The sequence below is a fragment of the Branchiostoma floridae genome, chromosome 9 (assembly GCF_000003815.2).
Source record: "Branchiostoma floridae strain S238N-H82 chromosome 9, Bfl_VNyyK, whole genome shotgun sequence".
Lineage (NCBI taxonomy): Eukaryota > Metazoa > Chordata > Leptocardii > Amphioxiformes > Branchiostomatidae > Branchiostoma > Branchiostoma floridae.
The window spans coordinates 17,617,059-17,637,439 of record NC_049987.1 but is presented as its reverse complement, the minus strand read 5'-3'; the positions used below and the strand labels follow the sequence as shown (position 1 = coordinate 17,637,439).

Here is a 20,381-nt window from a genome sequence, read left to right as displayed (position 1 = left end):
GCTGTTCGACCTTAACCCGTTTAGGTTAATGGGGGTTACGTCACACATAATACCAAGAGTCAAGGTCGTTGACCTTTAAATTGTTTACAATCATGGTGCCTCACGTACGATGTAGTACTGGACATATGTGGAAAATTGTGTGTACTAGAGAAACTGTGCATGTGTTTCTGTGTATGAATGTTTTATATAATTCTGTGTGTGTGTCTGTGTGTCTGTGTGTGTGTTCTTGTGTGTGTGTGTGTGTGTGTGGTATGTTTCCGAGTGTGTGTGTGTTTGTCAGTGTGTGTATATGTGTGTGTGTGTGTGTGTGTGTGTAAAAGACACAACGTTAACAACATAGGTAGAGATGCAATATTGTAACGGAATGTAGACACTACCTGGAACAGAATGAACTTAATTAATGTGTATAAATGAGATAATACATGAAATAAAACTTAATTGAAAGCACGTCAACCCCATATCCCAAGGCCGAATTTTACACAGCAAAGGCTTTGGAGCGTTTTGTATGTAGCAATTATGAAATGTATGTTTCTATGCGTATGTGTTTGTGAAATAGAGCAGAAACTGAGAAAGAGTAATAACTTGTCCAGGTCAGTTCAGTCCAAACTTTTGGCAACATTACACAATCCCATGCTAAGTAAACGGGTGGGTTTGGTGTTCTACGCACTAGTTTCCGGGTTATGTGCGGTTAACGCACGTGCCTGACATAAGATCTATCAACATCCCCACGCTAAACTCCTCTTAACTATGAAAATCTGATCCTCAGAACTTCTATCGTTTCAAATCTAAAAGCCTCAAGGTAAATGATTTGACACTTGAAACACTTTGCAGCATTGTCGGAGTCAAGTAACGCGTTAGCTTTTTAAAAGCTCCATGATACGCAGTTGAAGGTGTGACCTTGGAAAGACTCAATGACAAATCCTGCTATACTTGGAAACGATTTCAGTTCAAACGAGGACACCGTTTAGCAACATTAACAAACCGCAGAGGATCACGGGGAAGGGAGCGGCTCTGTGTATTGTAAATGTAGAAACTTTCGCTTAGCCTCCATAGCAGGCTCTCTGGGGCCTTTTTTGGGCTCATAATACACTTTTGCTGGCCATTTCTATTTGTACTCGGTCGCTGATTGCTGGTGTTTTCTGATACTGGCCTATGGAGGCTAACTTTCGCGGTGGTTTATTATGTTCTCGGTTTTAGCGGTGACCGCTTCACCGCGTATTTAAAATGCTACCGTAGGATCTGCTTGGAGATTAGCAGTAAGGCAGCATGGTGCACCGTGCAAGCTGCCGCGAACTTAAAACCACCGCGAAAAGTCCATTTTCCCGCTACCGTGAAATTAAATCTCCGCAAACTTAAATGCATTTACAGTACTACTCAGAACTGGTTTCCGCCAGTATGTAATTGGGCACCGATATATATTTGATGCTCTTCAGGCTAAATTAAGTTGTAAATACCGTGTGGTCGGCAATTCTGAAGTTGATATCAAAAGTCAGATGGGCCAATGAAGTGCGCATATGTGATAGAGACAAGTTATTACTCTTTCTGGGCTTTATCACATATGTGCACACCTCATATACCAACAACTTCACTTTCTTCTTCCGATATCTTAAAAAGCTCTAATGTTTAGCTTTCTTTTTTTTTGCAGAAATTCTATTGCTACATGGAGCTGGCGTTTCTATATACAACGTTATACTTTTCCAAGTTTTTCTAAGAGCTCTAGCGTTGAACAGGGTCCAGGCCTAGAATCAAGTGGTGCGTTGGCGTACCTATTAAGTTTGGCCATATTAGAACACGTGAAGGAACGCGTGAACCGTGCAGATCAGCCAGAAGAGGGCTATGGAAAGGTGCCAGCCACGCAGAAGGTGTACACAGGAGACTACCAATTTGTGGCTATAAATGCATATTAAAGAGAGGTGGGTGCTAAGGTCAGCTAAGGTCGCATAGTCCACCCACACAACACTCCTACACTCCCAGTCACAGGTGTTCTGAAATAAATGAGGCAAATTACTGATGTTACTCACGGTTTACCCCACTGACCCTCTCGCAATTAATTCATCATAACAAGCAAGCTCTATGAGTACCCTGGGAGCCAGCCGGGTTCGGGCAGCTGGGACATTTTATTCGGTGGCCTAAGACAGTCAGGCCCGCCGATCTCCTATTAGCGCCCAGGGTAGTTTAAGCTCAATGAGATCCACCTGCCTGTAGCGATAACTTCTTCACTCTCTGGAGCGCTAATGTGATATCGGCAGGCTGACTGCCTTGGCCCGAACAAAACTCGCTAACTGCCCGGTCCTGTCTGGCTCCCAGGGTATGATTATAGCAGTCTGTGTAACACAAACTCTGCTGTTCCGGGCTGTAGATAAGGCCCCCTTTCTACTAGACGGCGATCGCGATGCGCTCTCACTGCGACCTAAATATATGTGTAACCTTTGATTTCATACTGTGTATATCATACAGCATGTAAAAGTGTGACTGAGAGGACAGCAAAACACACAAAGTGTAAAAAAAATCGTTTCTTTTCTATACAATTCTTTGAGCGATCTGTCAAATTCTATGTCGCATGCAGAGATCTGAGAGCGCGGCGAGAGCGCCGTCCTAGTGGAAAAGGGGTATACTAGTAACAGACCCCTTCCAAGAGGCCGGTCGAATGTTAGGCGGGCTACTATAAGCGAGATTTAATCAGGCTATGATTATAGCAACAGCAGCTATTTTTGACCACATATGTACAGTAACCACTATCTTCTGCCGCATTTAATTTCTTAAAAGTAAAAGTGATCTCGAACCAATTTAGCCGAGTCAATGAGGCCTTAATCTTCCACTGGTCGTGACAGGGGATATGAACTGTACTTCCAGGCAGATACAAGGGCCCGGTGCATTTCCTGTATTTTACACCTGTGTTAACGTTTGCAACAATCAGTAGTCTTTACTAATACTTCACTTTTTTTGACCATTTGCTCCCTCCTTACATCTACTTTGAGACTTATGTTGTAGGGTACATGCAATGTATTGTACCAACGGTATTCCTATAGCTGATACTTTTCTACTAATTTCTAGTATGCAAGTCAGGTATCAAGCGACCATGACCGGGAATCAAACTTTCGACCTCTAAGTCCGGATGTAGAGCCGCTCATCAAGGTAGACCACACGCACGCTCTCTCTCTAACAACGTCAAAAACTCTCCAAGAACGTCAGAGGCAGTCCAGGCATCCAATCACCAGGAGGCACCGGTAATTAAGTTGACTGAGTATTCGGACAAGTGCTCTTGATGAGTCAATGAGTGGGTGTATACGTAAGTCGGAGACTCAGCCTGATACTCTACGTCTAATTGTATTAATAATGCTTTCCGGTACACTATCATCTGGCTGTTACGTACGAAGAGGCTAACCTGAGTATCAGCCTGATTAGTCTATTAGGCGCTCCCATACTCGGCGAGGAGGCCTCAGTAAGATAATCAGACTGATATCCAGGCTACGGAGACGCAACAAGTGGAACTTAATTCAGAATTAAGGGTCAAAAGCATTCAAGTTGATGGTAACTGTAGAAAGAACAAAACCAGATAATTTGTTGAAGAGTTGTGACTACCCATAGATTATGGTCTTTCTGATGTCTAAAGAAATGTGGTTGGGAAAAAAGGTCCTTTCAAAACAGTACTACTGTCCTCCAAATAGGATATCATACAGCTCATACAGGGGATTGAAGTCATGATTAAACAAGTTCTTGATAACAGGGAGACAGGCGTATTTATTCTTTTGGCATGTACAAATGACAGAACTGAAAATGGAGGTATAAGCAAGTGACAATGTCCAATATATGAAGTCATGATTAAACAAGTTCTTGATAACAGAAAGACAGGTGTATTCATTCTTTGGTAGAACTGGAAATGGCTCAGGTCAGTAGATCTCTATCAGCAAGTGACAATGTCTAAGAGATACATAAATTGCCATTATATATCTATCTACATGTACATGTTGACTTTACAGAATTGAAATGTAGTTGCTAAAGAGTATATGCTCAGCTATAAGATCATGGGTATCATAAAGTTACTTATCTTCATCATTCTATTAATAAATGTCTTAAAACATTCTAACATGAACTGTTAAACTTGAAATCCTCATATATAAATAACATCAAGTGTGGAATGGTCAATATGATTCTTGATCTTCAAACTGAGAATTCCTTCTTCCTCAATGCATTGGTGATAACACTGGCTGAAGTTAGCATTGAAATGAGATACTGTTGTTTCATATGTTCTTCTTGTCCTCTGTCTGGTACTGTGGCTGGTATATCCATGCTATTTGGTGTAAAAGCACATATTAAAATATATCATACTTCATAGATGACTTTATGAGAATACAACAATCATCTTGCATTCAAAAGCCATTTTTACATTTAACATTCTTTGAACATGTTGAAACATACCATTGAAAGCAGCATAATTCTACAAGGTAATAATAATTATTAAAAAAAAAGCGAAATCTTGACAAACTCAAACAAAAGTCCACTTCCTTACCCATATCTGTTCTCATTGTCTGAAGTCAGTGATTCAGATGTTGCACATGCTTCTGACCCTAGAATGCAAACAAGTACAGTAAGCTTTCGTCTGTGTTTTTTTGTGTTGCTGAAATTTGGAGATTTACTACTAAATGAAAGATAGGAGACAGGTGCTGAAAATCTCTGACACTAGTGACACTACAAAAGAAAATGTAGACAGAAGATTAATTTCTTACCTGAGCTACACAAACTATCATTCATAGGGGCTGTTGACTGTGGTCCATAAGGCATCTGGATAAAAAAACAGCATGGACCCATCTTATTAATTTTTAAGCTTTTTTCACCATTTATACATTCAAAAGGCATGAAAAGTAATAAGTGTCTGTCCACATTTATTCTTCTCTGAACTGTGTGGTATGAATTTGAAAAGTGCTTAAGAGAGCCAAAGGATTACCAATCTTACTTCCATTTCTACACATGAGCTCTTTTTTTGTAGTACCTAAAGCATAAGCACTCAAAGGCTATCACTTTTAAGTGGTAAACAATACCTTTCAGATAGAGGTAAAAGACCCCAAGCTTCTTGAGTAATCTATAATGAGATCAAGATGCTATTTTTAGATAAGACACATCTTCTGTTGTCTTTAAGTGGCACAGAATTAACTCATCAAGTGTACTTAACTTAGGGTGGATCTCATAGCATATGGGTTACATTATACAAACACTATGGTTAATACAGAAGATCAGGTTGACTTGTACCTACATCTGAAGATATATTCCCACTGTTTAGGAAGTAGCGGTGCCGAAGGTAGTGATCTGTTAGAAGACCGTGTAGGTTGGACCGGAATTGTTCAATTTCTTCGTTCATCTGTTCTCTGAGTACGCCATCTGCAGAATGTTATAGAAAGTCGTGGAATTTTTTGCCTTGAGGCCTTGAGGCATATCAAGAAGGGAACAAGTAAGAAAGTAAAAACAGCTGTGTTACCTGATCTTTAACTTACATGTCAAAACCTCAATTCTTCAACTTTTGTTATCAACTCCATCAGAAAATGGAATCAACACACCTAAGGTATCTTAAATTTGTGCATTGATATCACACACAATATACTGTAAGATTTTAAGCAATTGAAAATCTATAAATGAATACTTGACACCTGGCATGAATGTTCAGAGCACTACCCTTAAAGTTTCAAGTGTTCTTACCTAGCTGTCTCAAGGTCTCTGCTTCAGGTAGCAGCTGTTCATCCTCTATACTACAGTCCTGAGAATAGTTGTCTGTATTTGTCAGCCCACATTGCACAGTGTTTGTATCCTCATATCCACCAACCTGAAGTGTCACATTAACTATTATTGTATAAAACTGTTAAAGAGAGGAATGCAATATAATAGGAGTTGAACCCAATAACACAGGATCTAGAGTTAGCTTTTACTAGCTTTAGACTTGAGTCGACAATTGTGATATTGTTTTTACACTGCTTGAATCTCTTATGTTACCTGCAATTAGAATTTGCAATAAGCTTAACATTATATTTTTTTATAATGCCAGACAGAACTGTCCCTTAATAGTACTTTCATTGTATAATGTAAGATATATTATAACACTTTGGATTAAACCTCAAGTCTTTTATCAATTTAAGATATAGTCCTCAACTACAATTCCATACTAGTAGGTGTGTCAGGTATCATTTTGAATATTCCACCAGCATGCATATCAATCAATCCAGACAAGATATCTATATTTTCTGATTAAAAATTGCATTGCATAACAGGTCATCCTCTTTATTAGTTGAAAACAAAGATGGGAAGCTGAACCTGCATGTCCTGATAGTTCAGGCAGCTGCCTGTTGACTCCTGAGGTACCTCTCCTTGGCTGCAGTTTTCCTCCTCGTGTTCAGCACAGATCTGTTGTGGCTTCTCTTCAAGTTCAACTTCAAGAATCTGTACCTCTTCTTCTGCAGCCTTAAGGCATTAGAAAAAAAAAACATTACCAAAATGTCAAGCAAGTAACTATCAAATGAGATACTACTAGAATCTAGCATTACATTTACTGTAAATGCATTTAAGTTTGCAGGGATTTAATTTCACGGTAGCAGTAGTGGGAAAAAGGACTTTTTGCAGTGGTTTAAGTTTGCAGTAGCACCATGCACTGTAGTCTCTTACTGCCATGAAAAATGTTTGCGGTGGTTTTAAGTTTGCGGTGAAGTGACCAGCGCGAAAACCACGAACATAAAACCATCACAAAAGTTTCTGCATTTACAATAACTTTCTATACAAACAGAAGAAATTTGGAAGAAAATCAGCTGTATGCTTGCTTCTGAATTAATAAAACTATAACTGGTAATTTTATTCATTCCTAACTTTTGACATTTTCAAAAATCAAAGTACCAACATATCACAAGTGACAAAAGGAAATTTGATCTCTGTGAAAATCTGAGAAACCTGTTTGTTTCCCTCCATCTCTGTCTGTTTCTGGTTTGTCCTGTCTTCCTGTTTTGATGATTGGGACAGCATTTGATAATCTTCCTCTGTACACAAGTCTGGCTGTTTGTACCTTTAGGCAATGGTGAACAAAAATAAGTTGTAAACAATAAAAAATACATGATAATATTTCCTAATCTCCAAGTAGACGTGCTGTCTGGTTAAAAACATCCATATACATGGACCGATGGAGAAAAATGCAGACCACATACAATTTAAAGAGCAGAAAAATCTGAGTCGAACTTGGAGATTGCTGGTCAAGATTGTTGTTAGCATAATTGACACATGAGATATGGTTTATCAAACTTTGAAAATTTACCACAACAATCACTCAATAATCCCAATGATATAGATATGTTAAACTTAGGTCGTTTACATATATAGGGTAATGTTACCAGTCACCAGTGGGATGGGAGTTGATAGCCAGATACATCAGAAGGTAAAATCAAAGGTTCGGAGTCATACAGTGAAGGGGACCCTGTTGGAAGAGCTCCTGCAAACAAAACTTCCGAACTGAAGGTCATCCTTTTAGCAGCTGGGCTGGCCATTCTAGTCTGTAACAGAAAAAAGTATGAGGTGCAATAATTTCATCCCTTTTCGTAACAATTAACAAAATGAGAGATTTTCATAACTCTGACAAAATGGAATTTTTCTTTCCAATGACCAGTGGGCATAATGGATGCCAGAATATGAAAATAAATATATCTAATAGTAATGAATCAATATACTAGTAATATATATCATTGATGAGGAGTGAAAGAAACATGTGCATCTAAAAATGCAATTTTATAGCCCTACTCAGGATTGAAAAAAAATATCGCACATGCACAGAGGAAACCTTGCATTATCTAAGAAAATGATTGAAAACTCGGGTCACCAAATGGATGTCTGAACACTAAGGAATCAAACTACAGTCATAATTACCACAAACTTCTACGTTCTCAAATTAATCGTGAGGAAAAACTTTCTATGTGACAGAAAACGTCGTCCTTACAAATTTCGCGCCAAAATGTTGCACACGCGCAGTTGTAACTACGCATGCGTTGTAGGACAAAAAGTCCCGGATGTAACTCATTGCGCATGCGGATTTGTTGAAATGCCCGGATGTAGAGGGGCGGTCTGCTGTGGGAAAGTGTCGTCTGACCTGCAAGTGTCGTCTGATTTACATCATCTTTCGACTTTTCCCCCCTCAAGTTTTAACCTATTTTTCTCTCAACAAATGTTCTGCGCAGAGGAATACCTCCTGATTATGACGCTGGACGCAATCATGGTGAAATTTGAGGTTAGAGTTCCTTTTTTTTGGCGCAAACTTCCGATTCTATAAAATCTCAACTTCAGTAGGTCAGAGGACAAGTTCATAATTTGTGGCGACTAAATTATATTTTCGAGCGCAAGGAAAGATTTGTTGTATAATGACAACTGCATAGATATGTTTATCAAAATCAGGGGAAGTTTACAAAGTGAATTTGAAAAGACAGGGCCGTAAAGGGAGTAACGCTACATATTTTTATAATTTGTTGTCGTGACATTCTAGCTACTGGAACTAATTAATTTATTTAAAGGTCAATAAATTATACAGACGTGACAACTCAATGAGGGAAGAAGTAGATATGCAGTACTTCAAACCCTCCTTAAAACGCCTAAAAGCTGTAAATTCTACTTTGTATTTCTAAGATTTTGGCAATTGTATATTCCCCTGGGCCCCTTTTACATTGTCATGTCACTCAATGTCATCGTGATTGTTTTATCAAAGGGCTATGCAGTCTCTTTTTATGTTGCATGTAGACATTGTACTTGAGTTATATGGCTGTATTTGTTCTTTGGTTTCTTGACACTTCACAACTTGTAAGTAACATGAGGATTACATTCATCAAGGGTTGCTATGTAGTCATACAAATGTTATGTCATTCCTGTTTAATTTTTTATGACATACTTGGCAATAATTTTTCAAACATAAGTGCAGATAAAAGTTTTACAGAATCTATATGATCCACTATTGAAAGACAACAAATTCTTGATCTTACAATCGACCACTATTACTAAGAAACAAATTTCGCAGAATTCATAATTTGTTTTACGGCATTTATATGATCCTTACTATTCCTAAAATTTGTATGAATTATGGATTGTCTGAATTTATTTATTCATGTAACGGTTATGATTATGAATTCCATAAAATTTGTATGTTTCGTTGTTATGGATTGTACGAATTCTTTAATATTTGTATTCAGTCCAGAAAATTTGTGTCAATTCGAATTCTGTAAAATTCGGACAAACATGTTGAAGCACTTAATCATTACTCGAGCGTAACTTTTTGATAATAAGGAAAATTTTACTTTCAGGTACATGACAGCTATGTATTTTTCTCACTGAGTGTGGTTGAGTGGGCAGCAGTATAAGATAAGCTGAGGAAAGTGCAAGTTTGTCGCCATGAAGGATTCGGAATCAGAGGTCTCGACGACTGTGGCACAGATACAAGGTATGGTTCATAAAGTTTGGCATGATTCAAAACATCGCAACAAAATGTTCTGTCTAAGTTATGTGTATGAGATAGACTTTATTATATGACTGGCTGCATTCTTTAAATATTTCAAACACAAAGCTAAGTAGTCAAGTTAAAAATCACGCAAAGTATAACTCTAAACTTCTCAAGTTCAAATTTGTAATGAGAATAGTGCGCCAGAAGTTCTACGCGAAAGAAAGAACACACTTAATAGATGCTGTGTTTTACTATTGGATGCTGCATTTAATGCAGAATGTAACTGTTGGGTTCAAGCGCTGCCAAACTGACCACGCCAACAGCTCTGAGCTTTTGGCGTTGTGGTTTGCGCGTTGGGTTTGTGATGTTGTTCTTGTTCTTGTTCGGTTACTGGCCATGGATAACACCCCTAGTTTGTGTTGGGGAAAACCATCCAGGGCATGATCTAGCTGCCTGGGTTACTACTTGCCCTTCTAATTGTTTCACAGATTGCAATTATTACAATTTTTCATGATTATGTGTTTTTGTGACAGCCATGATAAAGGCTTTAGAAAAGGACAAAGATGAAGACAAGGTAGCACAACGGGCAGAGACGTTGTCAGAGCTGTTGGACAAGGTGTCTGGGCTACATGGTGACAGTGACAAGAACAGGACTAGTTCAGGAGAGGTAAGTTTTACTATCATTAGATTAAACCAATGTACTACTCTAATGGAATGATACAAAAGTATAGCATGCAAACATACAATTTGGAAATATATTAAAGAGGTATCTGGTTAAAGGTCATTTGGAAGCTACTGTAAATGTATTTACTTTTGTGTTGTTTTTATTTTGCTGTAGAACTAGAAGAGAAACAAAGATTTTAGCAGCGTGTGAAGTTCTTGGTTTAAAAAAACAATTTCATTACTAGTACAGTATAATTACAAAACACATAATGCTATGAATGTTTTAGCGTTAAGTAGTCCTTGTGCAAAGTGCAAAACATAAAAGCAATGTAAACATTTCACTCTGTACATACAGTACTGTGCAGCCCTTTCTTTAAAATTTGAGAAAGAACATGCGGGCATTATTTATTAATCAGGGTATGTGCTGTCTTATTACAGCTACAAAATTGTGCAGTCAACCTATGGAATATTGCGGTGGCAAAGAGAGCAGGGGGTCACCTCAGCACAGGCTTGAACGCAAGACGTAATTATCTCTTCATATGTTTCTAGTTCACAGTTAAGGCAAAGTTGTTAGTTAAATGCTAGAGTTATTACATTCATAATTCAGGCTGTTGCATTAAGAAAAGAAGATAATTCATCAAGTATCCTTGAGGGCTTTGTAAAAATGAAATGATAAATGATAGGTTCATTAATAATTTCTGAGTGTATATATTATGATGTCGTAATTTCATCTGTCAAATGTTTGAATGTGTCTATTTTATACCCCCTATCGCTTAATTGCATCAAGGTTATACTGTCTATTGTCATTTTGAACAGGTATTCTTTATGGGATCGCTAGAGAAAAAAGAGCAGTACTTACACAATGTGTTTGTCATTATTTATTAGTGACATTTTAAAGAAATGACTCAGATAAGGATGCTGTTTTAATGACTCTTACTTAAAACTCATTTTCCTTCGGTATTTTTAAAAGAAGTTCTTGCCTTCCTCATAAACTTAACTGTTGTAAAACTGTTTTAAAAGGTGACTTTTTTCTTCAGTGCGACATCTTGCTTGTCAACTTGCCTTCAAAGTAAGTCCTTTGGAAGGATCTGAGGTGGTCCTAAAGAGAAGGGTGATGGTAAGTTCATACCTTTCCTTCCATTACTTATAATACAAGCATGTGTATTTAATTTAGCACTTAGCAGTCAATAGTAATTGATGTTCCTAAACTTGGCAATATAGCTATACAATATATTCATGACTTGTTGAAAACTTTTGTTTCTAAGTTGCAGTTTCTTTGAGAAGTCATGACAAATCTTCATTAAATTCTGTATCTACATGTTATTGTAGCTGTACTTGTATAAAAGGAATCTGTATTGATATTGGCATAGCTGAATATCATCTTAGTCGCTTTTTTTCTTATTAAATGCAACTGTTTCCTTATTAACATGACTGGAACCGAGCATGTTGTAAAACGAATATGGGCACAACATATAGTAAATTATTACATTATACTATTCTTGCTATTGCATGCATGTAGGATATTTTGTTTTGCATCTAACTTCTTTTTTTAAAAATCACAGATGGCCAGTAAAACTGGACGAGCATGGTTGGACGGTGGCAACCCTTCCATGGCAGACAATTCCCTGTCTTTGGCATCAGAGGTAAGATATAACATTTCAGTTATCAGAGAGGGAGATTTAGGCAAATCTTTGTGATGGATACTTCCTGTAGATGGGTGTTGGATAGGTACAAAATGTCATAACTTGATAACGTGATAATATGTAATGTTTTCTAAACTTAGAGTGTTTGATATGACTTTGAGTTGTTTTGTCTCTCATTTGCTACCTGAAAGTGTCATACATGTTCATACAAAGCATTTAATTTAATCTAATTACTTTGACATTTTTACTAACAAGATCCTGATTAAGTACTATCAAGTTAAAAACATTTTACACTGTATCTGTAGATAGTGTACACTTGCCATACAGTTCTGTATATGCCAGTCACTACAATAGGCTTTGGCATAATGATGTTGTTAATAATGTCTTCATGCAATTAGCAGGACTTCTGCATGAAACTTGATACAGTGGCAGTACTAGTCACCTTTGTCCCAGATCCCTTGTGGTTACCTTTGCTCTGTCAGCTTAGTTTGGCACCCTGACCCTTACCTGAACCCCTGTGTCAATAGGTGGTGTGGTTTTACCTTTGACAGCCCTTTACACACATTGAGTGACATGTTTTAAAGGGAATTTAGCATTGCATTCACCATAGGATTTTCTAGCTTCACGTACCTAATGTTTCATCTATGATGTGCAATGATGTGACGTTAGTGCAAGATACTGAATGCACACATTGCACAGTGCACACTGTATCCAAGGCATGTATCACTTGATTGATTGCTTTCCTCATTAAGTACAGTTCAGTGTATGGTTGGCTGAATCCAAACGGACCACCTGTTGCTGAGCCTTCTTAAACATAAGGGCGGTTTTCGGGCGGTTTACTCCATTGAAACTGGACATATTTGGGGCTTAACGTTTTCCAAATATTTCTGTTATTATTCCAGCATACAATGTATTTCTGTGCTGCTACAGTAAAGTTAAGTACAGTTTGTGGCAGGTGGATTTGTGTGTTCTCAGTGTAATGATTTGCATTACATACTTAGATGACTCTTGAGGTACAATTAATTGTTTTAACCTGGCATATCTAAATCTGCCGTGCATGTTGGAAGCCAAGACATGATCAAATGTGACTTTAAATAGCAATTCATTCATCCAGTCTTGTCATCACCAGGCTTTGTTAATCATTTCTACAATGACCCTTCTGGGTGTGTATTCTAATTTAGAATCACGACGCCATTTGATAACTTCAAGAGCAGTGCACACAATAATCCAAGGATGATTTATTTGAGTTATGCTATTCTTAGCCAGAGTCTTAACACCATAAATTGGTACTAAAGAGCTTGCATGCAATACTTAAGATTATGAAAAGATGAAAAACCTTGAAGTGAAATCCAGATGTGCAACATGAGAATACTGTAAATGCAGAAATGTTTGCCGTGGTTTTATTTTTCCATGGCAGTAAGAGACTACAGTGCATGACTACAAATAGAATTTTTATTCAGCCTGCCTCCTATTGAAGTAAAAGCACTGCTTGTCCCAACTAATGAAGGATAAATGTATCTATCATTATCAAAAGAAACTGAATTACTACTTACCAGTCTCTTACTCAATGGTATGATTCATGATAAATGATAATTATCTATATACCATAATCCTTGTCAAGAAATCTAACAATGTAATTCCACTTAAAATTCCCTTTGGTCATGTATTATACACAACAACACAGTTTGGATACATATTGTATGTGTCTACGGACCTGCATAATTCTATTTTGATCCATTTATCCAGATTACCCCAGTTAGATCTTTGGGGGCCCTCGCTACTGTAATTCGATTCTTCCCTACACAAGTTGGTAATCTGCCGACTAAAGAGGCTTTTAATTCGGAAAATCCTCTTTGTGTATAGTACAAGTTTCAGTATTACTTTTATGGGATTGAAATAGCTGGTGAAGGCTTTGTAGTGATATTTCGTTACAGTCAATAAAACAAATTAGGGTTATTTACAATGATTGAATCATTGATCCATGGCATTGTGGATGTATGTAAATCCTGAAGTTGCATTGAAAGTGAACAAAGTTTTAGTTTAAAGGTCATAGAAGTGCATAGAGTTATAATTGGTGCATACATACAGTTACTATCTTTATGATGAAAGAATTAAAAGTCATGTTGGATTTTCTTCTTCCAATAATGTGATATTTTAAGCACTGTGTCTTTACAGGCTAGTCAACCTAATCATACGTAAATGTTTGGCATTCACAATTTCCAAGGTGACAGAAAAAAGGAGACTTTCGTGACCTGTGGCCTTAAGCAAGATTAAGAGGCCATGCGTTAGCTTACAGATTTATGTCAGTAATCACCGCCACCTGCCTGTTGTATAACATGAGCTTAGGGGTAATTCTGTGTAAGCATCAAAGGGGCATGGGGACAATCAGATTAGGCTTGGAACCAGGGCAGCCTAGTTTTGGCATGGTACATGTAGATGTTGTGGAATACTATTACTGTATTGTTGCTTCCTTTTGGTTCTAAAGAACTGCTCTGCACAAGTGATTGAGAGGCTTTTTAATAGAAAGATACATTTAGTTGGAATTTGATTAATGAAAGCTGGAGGTCTACAAACACCAGAGCTTCTACATGCACATGTAGCTACCTCCCTGTGCCTGTTACTCAGGGCTCTGTTTTAAAACAAAGCCATATTTCAGTGCCACTACCAGGGCCAAGAGGTCTTGGCAAGAATTTGGCCAGCTTCCAGTAACCACAACCTTATCCCCCTAAAGCGCCTTACCACTCTGGTTTTGGGCTTCTGTGACCCAGATGGGTTTAAATGCCAATAAGTTATTTGCATCACTTCACACTTGCAGAGTTAAGTAACTACATTTGCTAGATGATTTTGTTAGATAACTTTCTCCTCAAAAGTAAGATTTGTAAACACCAGACCAGAGGTAGTAGTAGTCATGATATACTTGATAGTAGGGAAAAGTTTGCCAGTAAGAGCGCCACCTATTGGACTAAAGGAGAACTGCAGTTGTCATGACTGTAAACAGGCCTTTCCAAGAACTTGGGTCATGTTTTTGCCCCTGCCAGTTAAATCCTTGATGTGCCTATTTTTGTTAGCTTGACTTCTCTAATATGTTGACGTCATGAAGCACTCGTAGGCATGTTCCAGTACATGTATACACATGAACCGACAAATTAACAAGATAGCAAAGTTTCTCATAAGAAGTTTATGTGTGTACCAGGTAACCTGGAACATATTCCTTACAAATGTTGGCTGTTGGTTCTTGTCAGTCTTTTATGATACATAAATTGTGTTTGCAAAATTACTGAAAGACAAGCACCATGTAACTTCTCTTTAATTTTGCCATTATCATAAATGTGATTTTATTTTTTCATCTATACATCGAATCCTAAGGCATTTGTTGATAAGGATTGTTGAAATAGTCCCTACAATTAACCCGATAAGGGCTCCCTTGACATAATGAGGTCACCAGGTCATACAATCCTACCCTTCCCTGAGGTAAAACAGCCATTTATCCACAAGTGTCACCAGGTCAGAGTAGTGAACCAAAACATGACAAGTCAGGTGACAGGTCAATGAACTCTCTATACATGCTTGTTACTGTCCAGATTGATTACTAATCCTCTCTCTGGCATTACCCTATACAGCTGTCTTCATCATATCAGTAACTTGTGTGCATGATGCATAGGCATGTGATGTAAAGTATACACAACAAACTTGCAGGCTGAAGATAGGAAATCATTAATCTGGGTTGACATCAGGTCAGAAACCTGCATTGCACTGGGATACTGTAAATGCATTTAAGTTTGCGGAGATTTGATTTCGCGGTAGCGAAAAAATTGACTTTTCGCGGTGGTTTTAATTACGCGGTAGCACCATGCATTGTTACAGTAGTCCCTTACTGCCATGGAAAAATGTTCGCAGTGGTTTTAAGTTCGCGGTGAAGCAGCCACCGTGAAAACCGGGAACATTAAACTACCACAAAAGTTTCTGCATTTACAGTATCTTTTAAAAGATACTGTGTCATTGTACATGTATGTGGAGCATCTGCTTATTTTTGGCTGGGCTTGTAATACAGCATAAAGATATGACAGAATATGATTTAAAGGCACAGACCAAACACTTCACCCATTTTGATACATTTGAATTGTCTTTTGCATGTCATAACTTGATTATTATTAAGTCAAGAAATGGTTTCTATCTATAATGTCATTCCAAGGATTTATGCCAAATGTAGGCTGCACATAAAAGGTTGTCATAAATGCACTTTCGTCTTGTAAAGAACACTCAAAATAGTTTGGCCATACATGTGTAGCTTGTCAATCTGCATTGTTTAAAGGTCATATGTTGAAACTTGTCATATAAGGTATAGAAGCAAGATTTATTGTATTTGCAGTTTACCTTCAGCTTTATGGTTTGGATGCATGCAGCTGTTCAATGTTTTGAACTGTGAATTACTGAATACAGAATTCTAACTTTTGATACCTTAAGTTTATACCAATGTATTTCATGGAAGAAAAAAAATACCAAGAATTGTATTTTGCTATGTCAGCCTCAATCTATAGTGTTTGGTAAGGCTTGATGACTTCAAGCATATGTTACTACTTGCACATGTATGATTGTGTTGATAAGGCTCATGATACATCTGCAACTTGTTACATACTTGAAAAAAGCATGTACTGTTTCTGGTAGGGATCTTTGTGATTCTGGACCGATATCTCTAGAACCTCTGGATGGATTGCGATTTCCTTTGCTATGGGGATAGAGTGTGTGACCTATTGTGCTATTAAGTAGATTAGAAGTTTGCTGTTGTTTTGTGGTTCGTTTTTAAAAAAATATTTACACCCCTTTTCCTGATATGGAGTGATCTGGCCTCATTCCCTCTGTCTCAACCTCCTTGGGGACAGCTAGCAGCTGTAACATGTGTTTTGAGTTTTCAGTAGCATGGGAGTGTGTGGAAGGGTGTTTCCAGTGCTATATGTCCAGAACAGAACGTGTGATTTACCTCCATGAAAAATGGAGGTATAGTTTTTGGTGTGTCTGTGTGTGTGTCTGTTTGTGTTTCCACATATTTGTGGTCAGCATAACTTTAGAACCTGTTGATGGATTGTAATGATATTTGGTATTTGGGTAGGTGTTTGGAAGACGAAGATCAAAGTCAATTTTGGATCCCCTGGTGTGTGACCTTGGTACTGCAACAGAACTTGGATTTTTGTATCTTTTGACATGGATATGCTATGGTCTTGATTTTTGGTGGCACATAGCTTGTGGTGTAAGGAAGAAGTGTTGTATGTTTGGGCCCTCTAGCAGCTTGCTCTAGAACTGCTGGGGCATTCTGGTCAAAATCTTCCAAGGAGCAAAAAAGAGCAACTGTGACCATCGCTGTCACCTCTGTATGGTGTGAACCATTATATACACATTGAGATACAATGTATGTGCCAGGTGCAGGTGTAACAATAGGAAATAAAAATGAAATGGTGCGGACACCAGAAAGGTTTAGTTTTGGATCTCACTGTTTACCATAGGTTCCTCTGTGAAAATTCAAGCGTCCGAAACGGCTAAGACGGCGTCTACAAGCGTCCAAGGGCGTCTGAGCGCATTTCAAACTCTCTGGACGCCTCCATTGCCGTCAGAAACGGCCGCGAACACATCGTGAGCGTCCGGGCCGTTCTGTCAGTTTTTTTGTTGGACGCCCAGACGGCTGAAAGACGTCTGAGACGGCCGTCTGAGACGGCCACTGATGGGGCTATAAAATACTTAGGAACCCGACGCCCTCAGACGGCTTGCGTCTGTCCTTATCCCCACGGGAAAAATGACGTTTTAACTTCTGCACATGCGCCAATTTCAGCGGGTGAATTCGAATTTCAGACCGTTGAACAATCCGGCGGTTGAAGGACATATGTTCAGAAGGTGACTATTTCTGTGGATTTTATGTCTGTTTGTTAAAATTTTGCTTACTTTTAGACCAAGGACATCACGTCTAGAAGTAGCAGTTGATGTTTCTACGACATTGTGCTGAGGTTGCGTTTACGGCGATGACTTTATTCGTTATTTATACTAAAAAACAATGTACAAAAATAATTTGTCGTGCGCCGACAAGGGGGATAAATCATACTACTTACCTGAAGCAACTGTGAAACGTAACGGACAGGAGAAATCACAGATGCCGTCAAAAGAAGCAGCGTCCTTCCGTTAGCTGACTGTCGATACTTTGCTGGCGCCGGTAAGTGAGTACTCAGTTTATTCTTATTTTTGTACAACATGTTGTTGCAAAGTTTGCCGACGACGGTTGCAAAGTTTCGGTGCCCTCCCCACATACGCAAAGGAATGATAAAATTTAGGATCTTACTTTGATGCCACAAAATAAAAAGACTTATGAACACGTTGTAAAATATCTGTGGTTTCGATTAAGAATGATAATGCTGTTAAAATGTAGATTTAGACAACAGATAATGAGATAGCACCTACCGATTTTGCCGTCAATGAAATCGGCCCTCCCAACTACTAGGGGTTGGGAACTTATGAAACGGACGAATTTGTTTCGCTACCGCGAAATAAAAATGACATATGAGCTTTGTAGAAAATGTACTGCACATTTACAATGTATCCAGTCTTTAATTAAGACTATTGTGATTAAAATGTACGATAGAGAATTAATTAAAACGTCCTGTATTCACCCTTGATGTTATGTGGACTCGTCCATTATGATGTAACGTATGACAGTGCGGGCGGCTCGGCGGCACAAAGAGCCGCGGATACGATTGAAGGTCGGATTGAATTTCATACATGTAGCAAAGTTTATCAAACGCCGCGAAGTATGTCTGAATTTACGAAGAAATTTGTTCAAGTTGCGTTTGATTTTAACTAAACCTGACGGCCCGGTCGTGGGTGGTCTTCCACTGCCTGGCTGAATATTTGTTTGTTTGGTATGTGGCAATGTCCCAACAGGCATAAAATTATAGCCGTGACCGGACGGCGTCAGAAACGGCGTCCGGGCAGCCGTCTATGCACGTTCCAAATTAAATGCACCGGCCTATTATGAGTTTCTACCGTACTGCCTGACTAACTAAAACTGTGTCTTGAAGAAAAAATATTTTGCTAGGAGTTTGGCCCAGATATTAACCTTTAATAATATAGCGATGACTGCCTCTTGGCCTTTCATTCCATTTTCTGTCGAATTTTACGATCTGTACCCCCCGTGGGAAGGCGTGGTGGAGGCTAACCGCCCGTACCAGCGGCCTGGATTACGCCGTTTATGCCCGTCGCAATCGGCGTCCGATCCGTCCCAGCAGCCTGGATTACGTCATTTACGTCCGTCGCAATCGGCGTCTGGTCCATCCGCAGAGACGTCTGTTCCCAGCGGGGGGGCCCGCCCAACGGAGCGCGGGAGCGTCCGGCTGCCCACTTTCAGACGCCGTCTCGGACGTCCCGAACGTCCGACCGGACGCGTCTAAAGTGCCAATCTAGAGGCGTCCAAGCATTTGTTATGCCGTTCGGACCGTCTTGGACGTTTTGTCGGGCGTTCAAAAGGCCGTCCCATGCCGTCCGCCGCCGTAACCGTCCAAAGCGTCCCAATAATTTAAGACGCCTTGGACGGTTGTCGCAAACGGCGTTTCGCCGTCTGAGACGCTTGAATTTTCACAGAGGTAGATATATAACTTAAGAACAATGATGGAATAATTTTGCCAAACGTCAAACCATATCAACCCCCACAACACACCATACGCACCATCACAAAACAAAACATTTCAAGCAGGTTTGAGTTTTCAGACTCTTGTTACTACCTGTTTTTGTGTGATATCACATCTATGGTTTTTACTAATCAGCATAGCTGGCTTTTTGACCAAGTACAGCTGTTCCATTGTTTCACTTCTCATTAGAATCAGTAATATTGTTAAGACAGTGTGGTATGCATTTTTTAGACTGACCAGTATTCTCATGATTCGATTTGATTTGATAGCTTTGTCCACCTCCGTATTTTCTTCCCTTTGGATACATTTGTCTTTCAATGAATTGTAGCTCAATAGTTTTCAGACATTTAGGGATAGTCCTAAGGATAAGAAACCTTTAAATGTAAAGCTCAAATTTTGTGGAAAACATGAAAAAAATGTTCAAAATTACCAGTAGAACACAAAATCACAGATTCTGTGAATGGCTGTTCTCTGACCAAAGTACCAACACTGATATAATGGCAGACAACATTTTCCATTGCTAAATGACACTTTTATTTACATTCTGGTTATGTGTGGTGACAAACATATAATGGTGGTATTTTTCTTCAGTGTCTTGAAAAGTTGACAAAGAGTGTGCTGTCAGCAGCAGCAGAAGGGAAACTGTCAGAGGATGACAAGGAGAGACAGAAGACAGAGATTGAGAAGGACATGTTTAAAGTCTTCTGCTACCAGGCTGAATCAGTAAGCATTAATCAGTGTTGTTTACGCTCATCCAAGACTATAAATTGTATTCCCGCTCTGTAGTCTCCATAACTTAGGATGCAAATGATGATACTGTTTATCTTTATTGCTATTGCCAGATACATACAAAAACATGATACATGTATATCGTAAAAGCGACATTTTTCACCCTTGAGTTGAGGATCATAGAAGCTAAACAAACTTCAATCTCAGATAAACACATGTTAACTTTTAGAATAGTTA

The 20,381-nt window shown here is 38.7% G+C and overlaps 2 protein-coding genes across 7 annotated transcripts in view; one reads left to right on the top strand and one right to left on the bottom strand.

Moving 5' to 3' along the window:
* Positions 1-3,717: 3,717 nt before the first annotated feature.
* LOC118422468 lies at positions 3,718-8,048 on the bottom strand. 6 transcript variants are annotated; one of them, XM_035830061.1, is made up of 9 exons: positions 7,961-8,048; positions 7,369-7,520; positions 6,919-7,039; positions 6,301-6,447; positions 5,692-5,815; positions 5,252-5,376; positions 4,728-4,782; positions 4,511-4,568; positions 3,718-4,291 (listed from the first exon to the last, which is right to left on the bottom strand). In XM_035830061.1, exons 1-9 carry the CDS (start codon positions 8,039-8,041, stop codon positions 4,162-4,164), a joined length of 993 nt encoding a protein of 330 aa, XP_035685954.1. In that variant the 5' UTR covers positions 8,042-8,048; the 3' UTR covers positions 3,718-4,161. The 6 variants fall into 6 exon arrangements, 5 of the variants coding, with proteins under 5 accessions (XP_035685954.1, XP_035685956.1, XP_035685957.1 ...); XM_035830063.1 differs by having other exon boundaries at positions 6,928-7,039; XM_035830064.1 differs by having other exon boundaries at positions 7,432-7,520.
* Positions 8,049-8,078: 30 nt separating this feature from the next.
* The window catches only part of LOC118422464 (testis-expressed protein 11-like), a 38,922-nt gene continuing 26,619 nt past the window's right edge, over positions 8,079-20,381 (top strand). The window contains exons 1-7 of the mRNA XM_035830058.1: positions 8,079-8,248; positions 9,309-9,445; positions 9,979-10,112; positions 10,547-10,631; positions 11,146-11,225; positions 11,671-11,751; positions 20,007-20,138. Of these exons, the coding sequence (XP_035685951.1) occupies positions 9,397-9,445; positions 9,979-10,112; positions 10,547-10,631; positions 11,146-11,225; positions 11,671-11,751; positions 20,007-20,138 (561 nt within the window). The 5' untranslated portion in view covers positions 8,079-8,248; positions 9,309-9,396. The remainder of the gene's footprint in view (positions 8,249-9,308; positions 9,446-9,978; positions 10,113-10,546; positions 10,632-11,145; positions 11,226-11,670; positions 11,752-20,006; positions 20,139-20,381) is intronic.